We start from the raw sequence: 23,287 nt of genomic DNA on the forward strand, positions 1-23,287 counted from the left end.
GTGTTCAGAGCTGAAGCAGCACAATCCAACATCCAACCCACACTCTAATCATCTCTTACCACCCAGAGAGAAAGAGAAACATACAGAAAAAAGAGACAGAGAGGTATGGATGGATGGATATATGGATGGAAAGTTAAGAAAATTGACAATAGAGATTCTATATGGATGAATGGACTGATCTTGGTGCAGCAGGTGTGATGAGACTTCTAACGCCTGACCACCCAAAGAGCATTTTACACATTATTTTGAAGAGTGCCCAGAGAGTTGCCCTAATATTCAGTGGTGGAATGTGGTCTAGCCCATTTTAAAAAGTGCCTTGGGATGTTTAGAATGTAACAATTTTCTTATTATAGTCATAGGTCTCTGAGAACTTTGTATTATGTTCTGGTGCATACAGGCTTAGCACAGATAACTGAGGTATATTTTCAATAGAAAGACTAGTATGTCAACAAGGTTGATTAATCAGCTGATATTAGTGTTAACTATGTCTAGGAAAAATTTCAACCAGTACTGAAGGAGTTTACCATGTATTTATTGTTAAAAGTGGATTCAAATCCATGCTCTACCTCTCCATATTCCATTAAAGCACTTCATATTTGTACACCAAGAACTCAATTAATATTTTGGTTTGCACCATGCCATTTTTTCATAATGTTACATTGCAAATTTGGCATATAGAGTACCTCACACGGTTAGACTTGTAAAACATGAAATCTTTCAAGAAAAAATGTCCTGGTCACATTTTACTCCAAAAAGCAAAAGAAAAAAAAATGGATAATTATATTTTGCATATAAAAAGACTATTTTAGGGCAATGTAGATTTTTATGCACATTCTATACCACAATTCTAATTACCACAATGGCAAAGAATTATGAAAACCTCATTGCCGTAATGTGAAAAAATAATTTTTTAATTGTAAAGTATTTACACATTAATGAAGTACTCTTTTGGACACCTTTCACTTTATTAATCACATTTCCTAAAGTTTTTTTCTTTTCCGATCAACCCTTCACACACTTTAGCTGTCACAGAAATGCTAACAGATGTACATATGAATTTAAATGTATTATACAATGCATATTACTTTAGCCCAATTAATGTACTTAACAGTAATTACTTTAATTGAAAGATATTAACTGTAATCTGATTACAAAAATGTTACATGTAATGTTACATTACAGTTTCATTAACTGTAATCTGATTACAAAAATGTTACATGTAATGTGTTACATTACATTTTTGACTAAAAGTAATTTTAATAGGGTAATTCATTACTTTGTAATCGGATACACCCAACTCTGTGTACAACAGCGTCTTACTGATACAGTAAAAAATTACTATGTTACGGTAATGACAATCTTCACTGAAAACACAGTTTAAAAGTAAAACATCCAGATATGTTTTTAGAAGAATATTTCTGCTTTGTTGGTCCATATAATGCAAGTGAAAGGGTGCCAAAATTTTGACGCTCCAAAATGTACATAAAGGCATCATAAAAGTAATCCATAAGAATCCAGTTGTAAATCTATGCCTTCAGAAGACATATAATAGTGGGTGTTAAACAGATCAATATTTAAGTCCTTTTTTTTTTTTACTATTAATTCTCCTCCCTGCCAAGTAGGTGGCAATATGCACAAATAATGCAAATCACCAAAAACAAAAGAAGAAAGTGAAATAGAAAGTGAAAAAAGTTGTAAAAAAGTGATCAAATCGCTTCTGAAGACATGGATTTAACCACTGGCATCTTATGGATTACTTTTATGCAGCCTTTATGTGCTTTTTGGAGCTTAAAAATTGAGGTACCCATACACTTGCATTATAAGGACCTGCAGAGCTTAAATATTCACCTAAAAATCTAAGCTTGTCTTCAGCAGAAGAAAGAAATTCATACACATCTGGGATGGCATGAGGGTGAGTAAATGATGAGAGAATTTTCATTTTTGGGTGAACTATCCCTTTAAATGTCCTGAAAATAATGTCACAATGCCAAAATAAATACTGGTCCAAAATGTAGGCCTCATTTTCTTTGCAAAATATTATTTCATATTATATTATTATTATTATTATTATTATTATTATTATTATTATTATTATTATTATGGATTTGGGATTAAATGTGACCAAATGAGTGAGAATCGCTGTACGTTTTTTTCTGTAACTGTACGGTTAATGTTAACAAATTAACAAAATGTACTAATTGTCTGTATCAATTGTCAAAGTCAAAATGTCAAAACCACTGGCCCGCGCTTGCACACCTCTCGCGCGTAAAACGATGTCTCTCAGTCAATATGCCGATATGACGATAGTGTTTTCATTAAGAACTTAATTTCCATGATGAATACTTTAAATTGTATTACCTGTGCGGCGTCAACAAGTGTTGCTAACCACGACAAGCTTGGAACATTATCTTTTTGGGAGTTCCAAGTGCCCATAACAGTCCTGTAAACGCGCGCGCAGATTCACTATATTTCCCCCATCGTCACTTGTGTTGAGGGGTTTTATTAGGGCTGCGCGCGGTCCCTTAAGACAGACACCGGTGACTACATAATTCATACCGGGGGGAGTGACTTACTGCCATGCTTTTCCTGCCTGTATAAAACCTAAAGTTTCAGATGGAGACACCCGACCGTTCAGTTCGTAGCCTAGTCAACCCGACGTGGCAACAGAGTAATCTAGTCTCCACACAGAAAGTCGGTACGTCGCCGTCACAAGACATCTGCTGAGAGAGAAACTCAGGCATACCTATAATCATTTATCTGAAGCCGAGCACAGTTTCTCCAGGCATCTCTCCTAAGTGCGTGCGTGCGTGCGTGCGTGTGTGTGTGTGTGTGTGTGTGTGTAGCCCCTCGGCTCCATGACGGGACTGTGTGCGCTCTGTCTGACCGCGTTGCTCGCAGCATTCGCCCGGCTGGCCGACAGCGTCAGCCCCGTGGTACGCTGCGAGCCGTGTGACGACGGGGCGCGTTTGCTGTGTACGCCGCTGCCCCCGGACTGCGAGCAAGTAAAGGAACCGGGCTGCGGGTGCTGCATGACGTGCGCGCTGAGTGAGGGCGAGGCGTGCGGAGTGTACACGAGGCGCTGCGGTACCAGGCTGAGCTGTCAACAGCGCCCAGGGGAGAGCAAACCGCTGCAGGCTCTGCTGGAGGGACGGGGCGTGTGCGCAAAAGCACCGAACAAAACTACGGCGCATCCACAGGCACACGGTAAGTGCGCACGGCTTGTGTGGGGATAATACAAATGCTTAATAATTGCAATCACTCTCATATTGGTGTCTTGTAACACAACAGGCGCTTTCCACACTGTCCGGGCATACTTGTCCGGGTTACTCTGCCTTTCATAATGTTCATATGTTCACAGGTTGGCATTTACTGCTGCGCGCTCATAGTTGGTATTTCTATATAGGGGGCGGGGAGGGGCACAGAGAAGCATCTTAAAACCACAGTTTGACTGCTCGCTAAAGCCACTACATGCCATTCGCCTTTCTTAAATACATTTTACGCATGTGTATTTAACATCTCCATATAGTGCTAACTGGTTTACCGTTGTGACACAGCGACCTATGGTATCAGGGAGCCTTTATGAAGTCCAGCCACCGTGAGACAACCCCACACTATCACTGTTGTTCTCTCCTGCTCGAGGCACTGTGCTAAAGCTGGTCTTTCTATGCCGTTGTGTGTGTGTGCGTGCGCGCGCGCGCGTGTGTGACAGAGAGAGAGAGCGCGCCAGAGATAGAGATAGACAGCTCTGTGTGCGCGCACTAAAATTTGGCCTCACTAACCCAATCGTTAAGAATACCACATTCGTTTATATTTAGCCCATGCAGAATAGGAGAGATCACCGTTTTGTGAATGATGCTCTCTCTCCGTTTAGTGGCTCAGGGACTCCTGAGCTTTCTGTCTCCATTGAGAATGTCAAGAAGAAGCTAGCATGAAAACAAAGCGTTCTTGTGGGTTTTCAGCATTTATAGCAAAGCCATTTGAAAGTAAACGAGCTACTGAAATAAAATAAAGTCAGAGCACCACCTGTGCCAAAGCATATTTTGTGCATCTATTAAAATACAATCAATGAGCTTGCACCTTGGCAAATACATTCAGCCAAGTGAACTCTTTAAGAGAGGAAAGGTTACACATTGACACACATTTACTTTAGCTATATAAATGACAGCATACCATATACTTAATTTGTTTTTATATAAGGTTTATTATAGTTACAATAGACTAACCTTAACTCTAATATAAATCAGGATTTTGTTTGAATAATTATAACATAATTCAGTTTGTTTATGGATCATTTTTTTCCAAACGAGGACATCCAAATGCCTCTAAAAGTGAGGTTTTGTCAGATTTGGTTCACTTCTGGTGACAAATTTGGCACCCAACTATAGCTAAGTACACACACACACACACACACACACACACACACACACACACACACACACACACACACACACATAGAGGAAAATTAAGTCACATATCTGACGTCAAGCCTACCCAAGTGAATTTGTATTTACCCTCTCTAGTTATTTGAAAAAGCCGCAGTGGTGTGCTGAAGCAATCAACCATGATATTGTCACACACACAAAGGCTATTGTTAGGCCCTAGAGTCACTTTTAAAAAGCAGTTTGGGGGCGCCAACCATTTTACAGTAGTGCTTTACCTCATGTTTTCTCCCTCCACTGCCCTTTCATTTGAGCCTATGTTTCTTTTCAGTGCTCCTTTTCCCATCATACCACACTTTATGGTAATTACACACTCTGGCCAACCAGAGAGCAGGGATCAATTGCCATGGTGTGCATGGCTCCACCCCATGGCTCTGCCACACATGAATTATGATATTTTTGCAGGGCTTGATAGGTGTGGTAGCAGTGTGGCCCAGCGTGATTCTGGGTGGAAATGGTGGCATTGAGAAAGCGGGATGAGAGATCATGAGCTTGAGTTATGATGTTTGTGCGTGTGCGGTTATATACTTAATCATGCAGATTCTCAGAATAGGTGGGTTCATTCTCATCTAGGGTTTTGGCGATTAGTTTCACCTGCCCACAGGGCTGGACTGGGAAGAGAAATTGGCCCGGGATTTTACATGACAACTGGCCCAATGGCAAATGTTGTTCACTGTCCTTTTCTGCATATCACAGCGCCGTTTTGTGGTCTGTTCTGCATAACGCGGTGGCTCTTTGTTGCTTATCGCGGCCCATTTGGCACGTTTCGCAGCCGAACCACCGGCCCGCTCGGTTATCCCCGTGGACATTCCGGCCCAAAATTGCGTTGGCCCACCAGGAAAATGCCCGGTATGCCAGATTACCAGTCCAGCCCTGCCTGCGCATATTCCCTTATTGCCGAAAGTGTGGCAGTTTGCCCAGAAAATAAAATGATCACACAGGAAGTCGGCATGTTCTTTCCATAGGATCAGTTACATTATGTTCGCATAATCAGTGATGAGCTCTATGTTTAGGGTTGGGGTTTGGGGGTACTGTTTATAAAATACTCATTCCTCTTCACTGGATTACAACCTGTACAGCTGAAATAATTTGTATCACAACTTGCTTTGGGCACCCCTCCGTGGACATTTCACCCTGAAAATGTGGCTCACACATGCCCAAACTCCCAGCAACACTTACCGCTTTGGCCACTGGGGACAGTGTTTTGAAATTTCTGTAAGCACAGATTTTGGCTAAAAAAAAGTGAGATCAGTCTGCAGAAAAAGACACATGTCCCTATATTTCTCCATGCATCTTTTTAATCTCCCATTCATGCACTGCCTGTTTTGCTAGAATGTTAAGTTGTTTATTGGACAAATAAGTGAGGTTAAGTGATTTTAAAACTGGCCAATAGGTGCTGGGAAAAGCAATACAACATTTTAAAAGTTTACAATGGGTTTAAATGTTGATATTTTCCAAGTTCCCAAATTAGATTGCCCTCCATTCGCTTCCCTCAGCCCTGGATTTTTTTATTTATGAGCAACCATGGGTCATGCAGGGAAAAATGGGGATCAGCATGTTCTACATGTTGTTAGCTATCATAATATGCCATCATTACAATTACTTGCCTAGTTCAAGTTGTTATGTTGATGTTGTTTTTGTTTTTGATGTTGTTATGTCATTGCCAAAGAAGGCAAGGTTTAATTCTGGTTTGGAGTGCAGCTGCCATGGTTACAGAAGAGTGTTTGGTGTACCACAAATATGCACAACACACACACACACACACACACACACACACACACACACACACTCACACACACATGTTGGTGCGGCTATCCTTATGAGGAATCTCCATAGACATAATTATTGTTATACTGTACGAACTATAGATTCTATCCCCTAAACCAAACCCTAGCCCTAAACCTAACCCTCACAAAAATCTTTCTACATTTTTAAATAAAAAAAAAAACATAGTTTAGTATGTTTTAAGCTATTCAATTATGGGGACACTACAAATGTCCTCATAAACCACATTTATAACATAATACCCTTGTAATTACAAGTTTGTAACCTAACAAAAATGTCCTCGTAAACCACCCAAACCCATCCCACACACACACACACACACACACACAAACACACACACACAGAAAATCTGTTTTCACTTAACTCTTCCTTTCTGAACTCTGTCCAATATCTCTACAAATCTTCATATTCAAGTCATTCCGTCGTATTCTGGTCCTTTGCAATAAATGACCCCTCATAAATGACCACTCATCTCTTGATGCCAGTCCTGTCCTACCACACTCTCCCTTCCCATCTTTCTCTCTTACATCTTTAAAGGCCTATTTTGTTGCTCTAACTTTCTAAATATCTCTTTCTCGTTCGCTCCAGCTGTTTATTAATCTCTCGTTCCTGCGTGGGCTCTGCTTTATTTTTTGTACTGCCAGAGACTGAATAGTTATTCAATAGACAAGAGCTGTTAAAAACTCCAAGAGGACAGCATGTTTAAACATTGCTATAAATCATCTTCTCACAGCACTCTCCCCAGGCATTTGTTGAAGCTGACAAATGCACTGCTCGCTAGACCTTTTAACATTTGCTTTTGCTCACATTTGAGAAATGACCATGCAGTTAGTGAAAACAGAGATTACAGTGCAGTTTGGGACATCATAGTCTCAAATGCATATTTTTGTCAACTATAAATAGCTGCTCAAAGGCACTTAAATAGGAGTGATTAAGTTGCCCTGCAAAACAAGTGCATATTGGCTTGCTATCGTCTTACTATTAAGTTTATTATTAAGTGACCTACAGGTGCAAATAAACATTTAATTCAAATCAATCATAGCACAGATGAGATAAAGCCATTCAAGTCTCTCTCGTTAACATGCACTCATCTACAGATGCTCTTTGCAGAACAGATGTTATTCTTAAAGAGATGGTACTGTTCAACAAAACAAAGTGAATACCTATAAATAGTACAAATGATGAAATTAAATAATAAACATGTAACAAAAATAATATATGCAATATTATATCATATTTATTTATTTAGAAGAGACCTAAATGTAATTGATTTACTGCAAATCTTGCCTTTAGCCTTCCAAATCATGTTTTTTGCACATTCAAATATTGCCCATTCATGACACATGTGAGAACCAGTGGAGTTTTTGTTTAATTTTTTCTCTTCATCACTTATTATATGGTGCCATTTGCACTTTCTTCTGGGCGGCTGTGGCTCAGGTGGTAGAGCTGGTCGGCCGCTAATTGCAGGGTTGGTGGTTCGATTCCCAGCCCACACGACTCCACATGCCGAAGTGTCCTTGGGCAAGACACTGAACCTCAAAGTTGCTCCCAATGACAGGCTAGTGCCTTGCATGGCAGCTCTGCCACCATTGGTTTGTGAATGGGTGTGTGAATGGGACACAGTGTAAAGTGCTTTGGTTACCTCTAAGGTTAAAAAGGTGCTATATAAGTGCAAAACATTTACCATTCTGTCTGTGCACAACAGAGTATGTGAGTGGAGTGGAGCGCCAACAAATTCCCCTCCGCACATTTTTAAATCACTCCGCTCCGTTTCCGCTCCTCACTCGCTCCGCACTGAGTTAGAGAAACCCCACTCTGTGTTCGCTTCATGGCGAAATTAGCACCTAACTACCTCTTCACTGTAAAGTTATTTCAGGATGCTTTTTAATATCACAACCTTCCATGCAGGAAGCTACAATGTGCTTTATTAGGACAATAACATTAGCCAAAGACTGAATTAAATCATTTGTATAGCTTACTTTTGAAACATATCAGCAGCATTCTCTGGGTTTGATCAATTAAATATAATTTTTTATTTTTTTTTAAATGTAAACTATAGATTACCAAATGAAAAAAAAAAATAGATAAATTACCAGAACAAAAACAAAACATTAACTTTAATAAAATAAATAAATAAAAAAAATAAAAAAACCATTATTAGGCCTATGTATTATTGGCTAATTATTGCCTATTATTTTGTATTATTGCACTTCTTTTAATTAACCTTGCCCTATAATTCTGTGTATGTTCTGTGTAATGTAAAAATACATTCTCAGAAAGTTCTACACGTTTTCCTGAATTACAGAAGAGAAAACAATGACGCATTAATTTTTTAAAAACCCGCTCCTGGGGGGTCTAAACATGCGGAAGCATAAAACAAAGCTTGACAGTCACCATCCATTTATATTGTATGGAAAAGAGCAGCCTGATCATTCTTCTTGATAACTCTTTTATGATGACAAATATATACATTTTTGAGTAAACTATTTCTGTAAAAAAGCTAGTAATTAAGAATAAAAGTTCAGTACTAAGACAGCAAGTGCAATTAAAAGGATAGTTCACCCACAATTACAATTCTGTCATAATTTAATCACCCTATGTTGTTCCAAACTTGTATGACTTACATTCACCAGAGGTCACAAAAGGCAGAAGCAAATAGGCAGAATGTTGGCCTCAGTCCCCATTTACTTTCATTGCATATTTTCCATACAATGAAAATGAATGGTATTATTTAGTAGGATTAAAGAAGGGTTTGTGTATTTAAGAATGATGTGGAATTAGAGGAAAAGATATTTATGCCACATTTAAACCACAGTTGCATTGAATAGTTTTCTGAGCACCAACAGCAAAGTCTTCAGCTGGGTATCGAGAGGAAAGCATGTGATGTTTGTTGGTTCCGGACCATGTTAGTGAAGGCAGGCAAATGCTCTGTCCTGCAGCCGTATTTGGTTTCTGGGTTTCGGGTCAGATGGTCTGTCCTCCACCTGTAACCATTCTAACTTAGGCCTCTATAAATATTCCTCCACTTCCTCATCCCCCCTTTCTATATCTCTTTCTCTCCTGTTGCCTTATTCTCAGTCTCTCTTACATGAGCCTTAAGACTTTTAGTTGATGAGGCATTCATCTAATGTCTCATGTTTGCTTATAAAACAAATATCAGACAGCACTTAAATAAGCCTGTTCTGAGGGACAGAGTCTAGTTAGAATAATGTATTTTTAGATTCATGCTATACCTTTTTAACACAGTGATGGTGGCAGTGATCAGCTGCAGTTGAAAGAACTGCAAAAACACATTTTTAAATTTGTGTTTTTTTTTGCCTTGTTTTCCAGTAAAAATACTACACATCATTTAAAAGGAGATACATTTAAGATATTAAGAATTTAGTTCACTTTTGTTCTTGTTTTAAATGTATTTTTGACTCAAAAATGAAAACGGAGACATCATTTACTCAACACAAAAGATGTTATTAGGCAGAATGTTAGTCTTAGTCACCATTCACTTTCATTATATGAAAAAAATAAATACAATAAAAGTGAATGGTGAGTTGTTTTATTTTCAGTGAACTATCCCTATACTTAAGCTTAAACCTCAAACATTTTTGTTCCAGTTATGCTTAAAACAAGACAATAATTTAAACGGAGTAAAAAAAAAAAAAAATACAACTATTCAAGATACTGTATATTCTTAAGTCTTAATATCTCTCACAATTTGTGTTTTCTAGTAAATGTATCACTTTACATCATGGTTGAATTTGTTAACATTAGATGAGTTAAATGAGTTAACATGAACAAACAATCAACAATACTTTTGATAACATTTTACAATAAGGTTCCATTCGTTAACATTAGTTAATGTATGAACTAACAATGAACAATATATTTGTACAGGATTTATTAATCCTTGTTAATGTTAGTTAATACAAAAAATGAATTGTTCATTGTTAGTTCATGTTCGTTCATAGTGCATTAACTGATGTTAACATAACAACATTTGATTTAAAAGATGCAGTACTTTAATTAACATTTACCAAGTTTAATACAGTAAATGGTGTAAAAAGTATTGTTCATTATTAGTTAATGTTAAAGGGATAGTTCATCCAAAAATTTTAATTCTCTCATCATTTACTCACTCTCACACCAGGCTTTCTTCTGCTAAATACAAACAAAGATTTTTAGAAGACTATATGACCTCAGTAGGTCCATGCAATTCAAGTAATGGTGGACAGAACTTCAAAGGTCCAAAAAGCACATAAAGGCAGCATAAAATTAATCCATATGACTCCAGTGGTTAAATCAATTTCTTCAGATGTGATATGATAGGTGTGGATGTAAAACAGGTCAATTTTTAAGTCATTTTTTTTATATAAATTCTCCTCTTGGGCCCAGTAGGTGGCGATATGCATGAATAATTTGAATCGAAAAAACAAAAGCAGAATGTGAAAATGCAGATTGATCGTAAAAAGGACATATATTGATTGATCTGTTTCTCACACACACCTATCATTAATTAATTTTAAATCATTTTAAAATTAAAAGTTGTATATGTTAACATTAGTTAATGCATTATAAAGTTACATGAATAAACAATGAACACTTGTAATAGTTTTATTAAGAACATTAACCAAGATAAAACATGTTGTAAAAAATGATTGTTCATGGTTAGTTCCTGAAACGTAATGCATTAATTACTTTTAACAAATATAATAGTATTGTAAAGTGTTACCAATGTTTCTTGATCTTGATCTTGATCTTGATATTTTGTCTGGAAAGTGAGACAAAATTAATGAATATGACAAGGATTTTATGGAGTGTACATGTGCATTCATACACCCTCTCATTCTCTCTTATAATTCAGATAACCCTGAGGTGGAAGTAGAGGAGTCTATCTCTAATGGTACCAAGGCAACAGGATCCAAAGGGGCAGAGATGGTCCAGCAGACGGTAGTCATATCCGGGGACATGCAGGGAGTGCCAGGGATAGTGCACTCAAAACTAGGATTGATCCAAAAAGAACAAACCAAGAAAACTCAGACCTATAAATTCGAGCAAGTTTCCAGCATGGTCCATACAGATTTTCACAACTTTAGTCTGGAGTCGAAGAGAGAAACTGAATATGTAAGTACTTTTGTCATGTGCTGGAGGACAGTATGTTCAGTATGTTTTTTTCACGTAATTTTGCATTTGTTGTGTGCGTTTGTACAGGGACCATGTCGCCGGGAGATTGAGAGTGTTCTGAACATTTTTAAGATCTTAAATGTGCTGAACCCAAGAGGCTTTGGCATTCCAAACTGTGACCAAAGGGGTTTCTACAAGAAAAAACAGGTAAATTAGCTTTAACCCAGGTTACTGGACTTGTCTTTTGCAGATGCCTTTTATTTAAAGTAACTTGCATTACATCTATTACAAAGCCTATCCCCCCATGTGACTAAGTACCTTGCTCTAGGGGAAGTTCCTATTTTTAGACCATCAATGGGGATCAGACGTGAAACCTTTGTGTTATCAGCCCAGATCCTCAAACCATTACTCCACCACCACCCTTCTAAAAAAAGGGGGTGTATGTCATGGCAACTGTCATAACAGCATTAGAAAAGTGTCTGTGTGTGATGGGGGAACCTGGGTGGGGGCCTCTTTGTACAGTATGTACATGTTGGTACATGAAAGTATGTGCTGTTTCCTCAATTGACGTGGTGCATCAGTGAGTCTGAAAACGAGAAGGAAGTTGGCAGGGGCAAATGGAATTCATGGAAATTTGTGAGTCACCCACAAACCCCCTATTAAGAGGATGAGCCAAAGGGCCTGTCTGAATGGCCCTAATGAGTTCAGGTGAAATTGGGGTAGACAGATTGTTTATTAGTTTTTCAGAATGGAAAACATTTTGTACTGATACCACAGTGATCCCAAAGGTCTAATTGTCTTCATGGGTCAGATTTTATACAGTATTTATTTGATACTGGGCGACACTGGGGCCACTATGAAAGCAAAGAATTGAGGGGGTGCTTTTAAAAAGGTTTGAAAAAGGGAAGAGATTTAGTATAAATGTAAAACACATGCTGAAGCTGCAGGGCATGGAAGCTACCTCTGTACTGTAGTTGCCTGTGTAAGAGTGGTCTAACTGATACGCATATACCCACACACGTTTAGATGGCATGTGGTTCTATTGAACATATGGGTCCATTGAAGATACTGGGGGTCTTTAGGATGGAAAAACTTACTGGACTCTAGGGCTGGGATCTTAGATTAGAGTAAAAGTGATGATAGATTCAGGTCCGATATCTCAAGAAGTACATGCAGCGAAGCCTCAAGGTGAGAAACGGGGGTCTTGCAGATGGTTTGCATGAGAATATAAGGTAATATAAGGTAAAATGCAAGGCCTTCATAGTGGCACCTGTTAGGAATTAAGAAGCATTGTGGAACGTGGATTAGGGGATAGTGCTCGTGCTCTGACACTTTGAACTGTGGTTCCCTACCTGGTTTCGTGGAATCACGATACTATAACTACATTTTTACTACATTATTTTTATGTGGCTTGTTGTACATATTGTGGCAGTTTCCTGAAGAAATGGACATTAGAGGCACCTCAACAACAATGACTTTTATTCCTTTTCACAAAAATCAGGGGTAAAACGGCAGATTATAAATTAATAAACACTTCCCAGGTAGCAAACAAGCATTGCAAAAAATGTATGAAGCCTCAACGTTAATGGCGTTGATTAACGTTACAATCTGATGTTGATTCTACATAATTTCTCCGCCATGCATTAATGTTGAAACTAAATTATTCCCTTAGTTTCTAAATACATTACCTTATCTTGATATGTCTCATCATTGTGTTCGTCTTTATTTATTCTGCTAAACACAAACCAAGATTTTTAGAAGAATATTTCAGCTCTGTAGTTCCGTACAATGCAATTGAAAGGCCCAAAATGTATATAAATGGAGCATAAAAGTAATCCATATGACTCCAGTGGTTAAATCCATGTCTTCTGAAGTCATATGATAAGTGTGGGAGAAAAACAGATTAATATTTTAAAGTTTCATTATTTAAACTGTATATTTCATCAAATTTCAAAGTCCTTTTTTTACTATAAATTGTCCTCCCTACCCAGTAGGTGGCAATATGCCCAAAGAATGCAAATCACCAAAAACAAAAGAAGAAGAATGTGAATGTGAAAGTAGAGATTTACAGTAAAAAAGAGAATTAAAAAACATTTTTTATGTATTCTCTGTCTTTCTTATTAAAAATGTATGTTTTAATATCTAAAATGAGAATACAGGTAATTGTGTACAAAAGTGTACCAATGCTCATTGGATCAATACCATTGCCAGTGCTGGAATTAGTGTTCAAGATATACTAATTCACAACATGGGGAGCTAGGGCATGAGATGAGAGGCATCCCTGAACTTGATTTATCAGATAAAGGAGACATCCAAAATGTGATTGTTGGGTTCATCCAGGAACAGGATTGAAAAACACAGGGTAAACATTATGCAAATATGTTGATAAAGTTAACAAATCAATTGTGCATAAGTTGGTTTTACAGCTCTGGCAAGAGACAAAATAATGGACAACTTTTTACATGAGATCCTACAACAAGCTAAATTCAAACTCCTTTGCTTATATCTATGCTAGTAATATAGAGAAACATCTGTAGGACATGCTGGGTCAGCACATGAGTCTGTCCCTAATGAAGATCAAGCCGATCAGATTCCATTTCTCTCAATTTCAGTCCTCCATTGGGGAGGTTTGAACTGTTGTCCGAGTCACGGCTGACCCTGTGATCGCAATCATCTGTCAAGCCCTATGCATACATACTCACACAAGTGAACTGTAGATGTCCTGAGTGCCTGGGGGTCCCTACACTCCCTGGAATAAACTCTGTAATGGGAGCGTTTGTGTATGTATGTGGGGTAATGTGTGTCTGAAGGCCATTCCCGGGGAGAGCAGAGTCCAATACGGGCTAATTTTAGCCTTGATTATATGAATTGGCTCAGTGTGTTAGTGGAGACCATGCATGCCGGCTCCAGCAGCACACCCTCCTCCCAGGCCAGACTCATCTTTCACCCAGGTTTCTGTACTCTTGCGCTGGACAAGAGCTTTGCTCTGCCCCGATCTGCTGCCACATCCATGGCCAGAAGTCCACTTAAGCTCTCATGCTGAATGGGATCTCAGTGATGCTGGGTGAGAGATGAGTGGAGAATGCCAGACATGCTGGAATGATCCAGAGATCCAAATTCATATGAAAAAACACATGCATACACAGAAATACACTCCCCCAACCCACCACACACCCATAAATAATTATTTAGGCTATACCATGTTACACTTTCAATCATCTTCCCTGACTATCAATTAGATCTCTTTTTGTTTGGATGCTATAAACAGATAATTCACCCAAACATTTATATTCTGTCATCATTTACATTTATGTTCAATCACCATTCACTTTCATTACATGCAAAAAATATACACTGAAAGGGATTCTGCTTAACATCTCCTTTTGTGTTCAGACAGGTTTGGAACAACATGAGAGTGTGTAAATGATGACTGAATTTTCATTTTGTGGTAAACTAACCCTTACCATGCTGTTTTTCTAGTCTCTGAGATTGCAGTTACACCAAAATGACTATAAAATGATCATGTACTCTCAGGGCAGCGCCATCTATACCAACCTAACAGACACAAACAGGCGTGCACACATCATTCATGGTCTGGCAAAGAAAACAACCACTGTTCTTATTCACATGCAGTTGTTGCATTCACATATTGTGTATGCCTGTGTGTTTGTGTGTGTTTTATGAGTCTGTGTTTACCCTTTGGCTGCTTTTAATGCCTTTCCGCCTTCCTGCTGCCCATAAGGGCATCATTATGGGCCAACGCTGACTGAGGCTTGCTTTGTGACAAACACACAAACACACACACGTGCTCTCTTTCTCCCTCTCTCACATACACATACAGTACACACTCACACAGGTCCGTTGTGTTCAGTACAGTCTCCTGAAATCACCACACTGACAGGGGTGTGCCCTAAACCCTAAATATATCTCTCACCGATAAAAACACACACACACACACACATGCATATACACATGTGGTAATCAATCATCAATTAAGCTGTTCCGTGGTTTTAATGGATGTATCATAATAACTTTGGGTCGGATGGGATGCTGGTTAGACCGTGTCCTAACTAGGTGCTAATTAATTTGTCTGTCTACACTGAATGTGAAAAGGTACAATCACAGCCAATCAGAACAACCTGGTACTCTTTCACTGATCTTTCTGACTCATTTACATCTTCCTCTCACAATGTCTGCTTATCTGTCTTTTCTTTCTTTCTTTCTTTCTTTCTTTCTTTCTTTCTTTCTTTCTTTCTTTCTTTCTTTCTTTCTTTCTTTCTTTCTTTCTTATTAAATAATGTACCACATGAGGCTATGTGGATGTGTGAGTGTGTGTTTGTTTGTGTGTGTGTGTTTGTTTGGCCTTTTGGTGTAGTATAATAAGCTCCAGATGATTTTGAGTGGATGGCAGTTACCTAAAATAGGCCTAGCAGCTCTTTAATGATCCATGGCAAATATTTTAGCTTGGCTAAATTTATCTTCTCACTTTCGACTGTTTTAATGAATGCAGAAATCACAATTCTATCAGCAACAGGCTGACAGGGACATTTAAACCCCTCATACATGGAAAACTAAAGGGGTATTTACAATTGGTCTCTTCATGTGTTTCTACTCATCACAATCATGAAAAGACCAAGTGGAAAAACTTCCCAAAACATATTCAGGATGGATAGCAATCCGATCAATCAAACCACCTCAGGAGGATATTCACTCACAGGATGTGACTTGGCTAGTGTAAATGCATCTGGCTGGTCAGGCCACAAAGCTGACAACAAAAATGCGTCTCATAACAGCTGTTGCCTATTTTACTGCTATCATTAAAGTAATTTTAGTTGCCTCCTCCGTTACGCGCAGCTCTACAGAGAACAAACCACACTTATGCTGCGTCTGAATATACACTCTTCCCTACTATATACTCACTGGATATTATGCCAAAAATAGTATGCCAATAGAGTAGTATGTCCGAATTCTTAGTATTCATGAAACAGTAAGCGATATCTACCGGATGACCTACTATTTCCAGTGAGATTCTGAAGTGCGGATCGACTGGACACTTTATGATACCATAATCCTTTGGGAGCTGTGGAGAAGTCACATACAAAATACTGGATTTAAAGGAACAGCGGTGAACCGAGAGTCAGATGGCTTTTCCCAGCTGTAAGTGTGTTATATACTATAAAAGTTGTTACTTGTGCTTAAATGGTGCTTGTTTAACAAAACCAGAGTGGATTATTTTCACAGTTGTTGTGATTACGTCATATATTCGGTTCACGTGACAGTGCACACGTCCCTGGATGAAGTATGTCTGAAAACTATTCATACTTGCTTGCATACCTAAAGAATGTTCTGTTTTACCATCTGAGACGTGCGTCCTTCTTCAAATACAGTACCTAATCTGACAGTACTTGATTTTGGACGCAGGTTCAGGCTTGCTTGACACTAGCGACAGCACAAGATGAGAATGTGTTCTTGTATTCAAACAAAGCTGGACGGAGTGCAATTCCAAATGCAAGGATCTTGAAACATGTTTTTCTACATTTCAAAATACGTTTAACTTGACACAGCAACCTAAAAACACTACGTTTAATGCAGCGTTACCAAAGTGAGATGCTCCAGAAGAGTCCGTCTAATGCATATGTGCATTGAGCTTCCTTATAAAAGCCCTATTAATACATCTATATCTGACAGACTGACATATTAAAATGCTAAATGAATTACTGTGGACTGTAGGCCAATGGATGGCTTATGTTAAATAATAAACAATAAGAAATAAACTATATATTGCCTTCTGAAGCCAAATTTTGTATTGTCTTATCAATACTTAACTATTCTGCCATAATAAATTAATGTATTTTAATTATCTGAATTATTATATTTATAAAATATAATATGTTATATTATTTTAAAATAACTATAATTATTTTACAATTATGTGTAAATGAATTGTTATTTGAGGGCCTTTCTCAGCAAATAAATGTGATTAATTGTGATGAACTTGATTAATTAATAGGTATATCATATATTTCATTTTATTAAATAATGATCGTTGCACCAATGTGTGTGTGTGTGTGTTGTGTGTGTGTGTGTGTGTGTGTGTGTGGGTGGGTGTAATGCACTGATATTCACAAGGTGTCAAAACTTGCAAATCTGCAAATACAAACAAAAGAAATAAAGTACAGACTGCAGATAATTTTACAGTACTGTATATGCATCTGTTAGATTCCCCCTAACCACTGAAGACAGTTGTTTGATGCATTGATGTTTCTATTTCTTATAAACACATAAACACACTGAATTGCAGTCGTGCATTCTTCCAACTTAGATGTGAAGTTTGACTTGCACATGTCTCCAACTCACTGCCAAAAGACAGACAGAGGAATAACTATATACTCACACAAGAAAAGAAATGGATAGTTAACCCATTGAATTCAGCACTTTTTAAACAAAAAGGTACAGAACTGGCCTCATATAAAAACGTGTGTATACATAATAAAAATAATTAAATATCATTATTGTTTTTAAAATAATTGTATTTTTAAATTAGAGTTGTTATAATTAACATGTTAATGCATGCAATTAATTAAAAACCTTTATACCATGAGTCTGTTAAATGCTTGATTCTGATTGCTTGATGGACGTTCTAAGGTGTGCAATTATTTTCCAGTAAACGCATGGCTATGAACTAGTGAACTGTATAACGGTTCCATATTACTTACACACACACACATAGAGACTCGAGTCGAGACCAACAAACAGAGCCGCACCCACGCGACTTGATCAATACAACAGTTTTTATTATCCAAAATAATATGTGAGTTTATGTTTCAATATATTTTGCCCTAATCAGCCTCACATAGCTATATTGGAAAGCACTGTGCTAACCCTCCCCCTTCCTCTTGCACACACACAAACTCTCTCGGGAGCAAAGTCAGCCCACCCCTGCGACTCAATGGGATTGTAAGCAGTTGTTTATCAATGGAAAAGCTGTACAAGAATGCGCATTACCATCTCTGGTGTGCATTATTTTTCAATAATTCAACGGTCTGTTGTCAATTATTCCTTTCTTAATACATTCACTTTTCTTAATTGTGATTAACGCACATTAACACATCATAAACCAACATAAACACTTGGGAAGGGCGGAACATTTGTAGTGTGTCATAACACTGATGCCACACGCACATACACACAACAAAGCCCTTCTACCAAGTTAGCCTATAAGCTTAGCATAAAATATCATAACATGTCGGTCCATAGACATTCTATGGGCTGTACTGTCGTAGCACGCTAGTTGACTGTTACACTCTCTCCTATGATAGAGCGCGAAGGTTATTATCATCTCAGTAAATAATAGAATCTCTGCACACATTAGCGCTTCTGTGATAAAATAATGGAGAAAGGAGATCAAAATGCTATTTGATGTGCAAAACAAGCCCAGATGGGACTTGTGATATAAACCAAGTATTTTTCAGCCTATGTAAGGCATATTTTAATTACCTCAAAAAAGTTGTCAAGTCTTAACTATCACCAAAATGCTGAGACGATTTTGTCTGCAAGCGCTTTTCATGTGGAGTTCAAAGCGGCGCTGATGCCCTGACATGGATCATAAACCTCACGATCGCTATAGGAAAGCAGATAGCCACATTCTTCCTGCAGATTGTGGAGGATTTGAGTTTAAGAGACTTAATGCCCATTGCAATGAAAATGCAACCTACTGTATTTGGAGACTAGTTCTTTCAATTAGTCAACCTCCCAGTTAGACTTTGGGATACGTTTAATGTTACTTAAACTGGTGCTATTCTAATGCATTTCTATCTTTATACTGTGGAAGGTTTTGTTTGGAAAATGTTAAAGAAGCATTGTATTGTAGCATATTGTTTTGTTCTGTTTTCTTTCCTTAGATGGAAATTAATGTATTTTGACAGGAAATAAGTATAGTGTCAAATTTCAGCACTTTCGAAATCTTTAATTAATTGTGATTAACTTCAACAATTATGCGATTACAAAATTTTATTGACTAGTCATTAACATCAGTAAAAGCTTCGGTATCATGAACTTGCAATTGACTATATTTTTGCAGCATTTATTTATCTTGATTAATGTTAATTTATAATGTTTATAAATGTACATTTTATAATGTACATTGTTTGTTAATGTTAGTTCATAGTAAATTAACTAATGTTAACATTTACAACTTTTGATTAAAAATATTTATTAGTATATGTTGCAATTAAAATGTAACCAAGATTATTAATAGGTGCTGTAATTAATAAGTGCTGTAATGTTTTTATGTTAGTTCACGTTAACTATGTAGGTAATGAATACACCCTTATTGGAAAGTGTTAAATTATTTTAAATAATTGTTGTAAAGCGTAAATTCATTAGTACTTGATAAACTACCAAAAAATCTTATATGTGATATAATACCACTCCAGAACCTTATTAATTTACACATTTTTGAGAATGTTCTGTATACTCTCTCTCTCTCTCTCTCTCTCTCTCTCTCTCTCTCTCTATATTCCTTCTATACTTCAACTTAAATTCTTTATGACATTCTATTACCCCAATTCCAATCTTTCTCTCCCTCTCTCTCTCTCTCTCTCTCTCTCTATTCCCTCTGGCTCTAGTATCCGTGTTATACTCTCTCACATAAGTGTGATGCGATGAGAAATGTGTGTTTATGCCACAGCCTCATCCATTTGGAGGATGTTTTCTGTTTTGCATATACCTGTTCCAAATATCATATGGTTATGCATTTCTCTCCCTGTCTCGCCCACTCTCCCTGCAGTGTCGTCCATCCAAGGGGCGCAGAAGAGGTTACTGCTGGTGCGTGGACAAGTACGGACAGCCTCTACCAGGCTTCGATGGCAAAGAAAAAAGTCAAGTACACTGCTATCACCTGGAGAAGAAGTGAGGGAGAGACAGAATGGTGGAAACATGGAGAGAAAGAAGGATTTCTCCCCTGAAGAACTGCATGAATATCACGTCAAGGGTGTGGAGGGAGATTTTTCAAGGTGCTGTCCCAAAGCTGACCTCCACACTTGTATGCTGAGGCATGGACTCATGTGACTGACAAGTCACTTTACACTTCAGGGGAGTGGGGAGAAATAGAGAGTGTGATCTTTACTATTTGTGTTTTTCTGTATCCCAAGAGGGAAGTGTGGACAAAATACAAGCAAAATTCAACTCGCTAACAAAATCCAGCCCTCGGTAACAATATGTTAAGTCTGAGCATATGCACTCTTGTGTATGTGAGGGATGCTTTTGTACTCATGCTATGTGCATTTGAGTGTGTATATGTAGCTGACCCTATCTCTCCTGCTACAGGGTGTATTTCTCATTGCCATAACTATCAGCAGTTCTCTCTTAGTCCCACTTCCTATTTATGCCCTCCTGGTGTAGCGTCATTTAAATTTGGCATGCTCAGTGGCACTAGGCAGCTCTTGCCATCAACTCCATCTGAAGCACAAGCACTTCATGCACTTTGGCCCCTCATTGAATGCGTACTCCAGCCTTTTACTATGGCCTTGGCACGCAACCAAACATGGTTCAATACAAATACTTGTTCAAAAAGATGATCTATAGAGAAATTTTACCAATGATGATTTAATTTGTAAATTATTCTATACCAGGACATACTCTGTTTTTTGTGTTTGTTTTTAAGAAAAAAGTTAAATGCCAATATCTCTTTCTGTTTCATTATTTTGTATCTACCATATATATATTTGTATGAACGTGTGGTTTATACCCAAGTAATGCATCTAAGAGCTGTTGTCCTACTGGTCTTATATTCAGTATTTGGGACTGAGTCAGGGCTTGGAAAGCATTGAAATGGGCCCTAAAATGTATCCACAAGCACATTATCTCACCTGAATTTCAAAACATCATGGAGCACACTTTGAATATAAGATTGATGCTCCAGATTCATCAGTATGGCCATCATTGTCCTTCACATTTCTAGGCCTTTGCTGAAAGCATGTTACGCTATGTCTTTTTTAAGGGTTTGAATGTAACTGTAACGCTACAGTGCCCTGAATTGACACAGCAAAATCAGTGTGGTCTGACACTTTTGATATTAATGCCTTAATGAACCCATGCAGAAATGTGTCTGTTATTGGTGAGGGTTGTTTCACCCTGTCTCTCTAAATATTAGGAAAGCCACAGTCCAACATAGCGGCCATGTAAGACAACTGATTTTGAATTACATGGCTTGTGTTGTTGTCTCGAAGCTGAGCTACTGAGAAAATACTTAAAAGGTGGAGGGTGCCAGAGAGGTAGCCCACACATTAGCTCATTAGCATAGCATTAGCTAAAAGCTTAACCCCCTCCCGAACAGCTAAACAAAACAGACAAAAAAAAAGACTGAACAAACAAATGTTCGGTGCTACACCATATCTGACTTGATTATGGGGAAAGAGCATGAATGCTTAGCTATTTGCCCCTTCCTTAACTTGTACTTGTGTCTTTTTTTAAATGAATATATATTTTGTTTCAGGCCAGCTAAATGTCTAAAGAGGCATGTGATTCTAAAAAGATAAGAGGTTATTTATCCAGGAAAGCCAAGAATGAAATATAAGCTGATCCAAACTATATGTCTTTGAAAACAATTCAATGACCTGTTCATTGCACAGTAGTTAATACATAGAACTCAGTATGTTTTGGGGAATATAATCACTAAAGTATTTTTTGTTGTAGATTTGTTGCAAGGAGAACGAGGACAAATTTGTTAGCTTAGCAAAGATGCTGTCCTCATTTGAATTGTTCGCTAGTTTGAATCTTCAGGTTTTGTAGACCTTTCAATAGTATGAATTAAGCTAAATCTTTAGCTAACCGTAAGCTAAACTAAGCTAAAGCAAAGTGAACGCTAAGATTAAGTAGAGCTGAGGCCAAGCTTATGTTTTGAAGAACATCAAGGTCAATGTTCAAGCTAGTTGATCTTTGAAAAAGCTTGCCACTGTCATTCTATGCAATGCCAGGGTCACTTCTTGCCCACAAGTCACTTTTAAAGATCTCTCTGTTCACGGGTAATTGCTTTATATATATATATATATATATATATATATATATATATATATATATATATATATATATATATATATATATAATTTTGATTCTTTAAAAAGCTTATGATACTAAACTAGAAATTATACAGCTATTATATTCTTCAAGAAAGGAAATGTTTTTGTTCAAATATAATTTGTATTTAATGCCTTTTTTTAAATAAAAAATGTAAACACAATTTTTATTTACACAATGACAGACTTTAATTTCTAAGCTTCTTTTCACATGCGTACTTGTGTATATACTTTTAGTGAATTACTGTGCTATAATTGTACATGATTTATGTCAAAAGCCAAAAACATGAAACAGCTAAAGTAGGAAATCTAAAACCAGTTAAAGGCACAGTTTTATTCCTGTACTTGAGAATACTGCAAGAAATGAAGAAAACATACCAATTTGACCAAAACTTATAGTAAACTTTCTTTTAGCCAAACATATAAAGTGAAAGGCTTGAAGACATGTGCCAAGTTAAGCTCTATTGACAGCATCTTACAATCAGTGTTGGTTGTAATTGTAATTACTGTAATTACTAAGTATTTAGTTACTATAATCTAATTACTTTGTCAAAAAGGTCATTTTTTAATCAAAGGTAATCATTTAATGCATTAAATGATTGTAATCAGATTACAGTTAATTACTTTCAATTAATTTAATCTCTTTTAAGTACATTATAGGGTTATGCTTTTTCTAATATATTATTTATGTAGAAAACATTCATTATGGCCCGTAAACAAGTCATTGTGAATGAGATGTGAGGTGTTGTGTATGACGTGTGGAACAGTGAACAAGATAGTAGAGTAACTAGTAATGTGATTACTTTTCATATGAAAAAAGTAAAGTAATCTGATTACATTTTTTAGATAAATAATTAGTCTTGGAATACTATT

At 37.3% G+C, this 23,287-nt stretch overlaps 1 protein-coding gene across 1 annotated transcript; it reads left to right on the forward strand.

Annotated features, from left to right (window-relative positions):
* The first annotated feature begins 2,630 nt into the window (after positions 1-2,630).
* LOC127622297 (insulin-like growth factor-binding protein 3) lies at positions 2,631-22,358 on the forward strand. The gene is made up of 4 exons (XM_052096361.1): positions 2,631-3,204; positions 11,080-11,339; positions 11,427-11,546; positions 20,128-22,358. The coding sequence occupies exons 1-4, from the start codon at positions 2,856-2,858 to the stop codon at positions 20,251-20,253; spliced, it is 855 nt and encodes a 284-aa protein (XP_051952321.1). The 5' UTR covers positions 2,631-2,855; the 3' UTR covers positions 20,254-22,358.
* Positions 22,359-23,287: the final 929 nt, after the last annotated feature.

The sequence above is a fragment of the Xyrauchen texanus genome, chromosome 28 (assembly GCF_025860055.1).
Source record: "Xyrauchen texanus isolate HMW12.3.18 chromosome 28, RBS_HiC_50CHRs, whole genome shotgun sequence".
NCBI lineage: Eukaryota > Metazoa > Chordata > Actinopteri > Cypriniformes > Catostomidae > Xyrauchen > Xyrauchen texanus.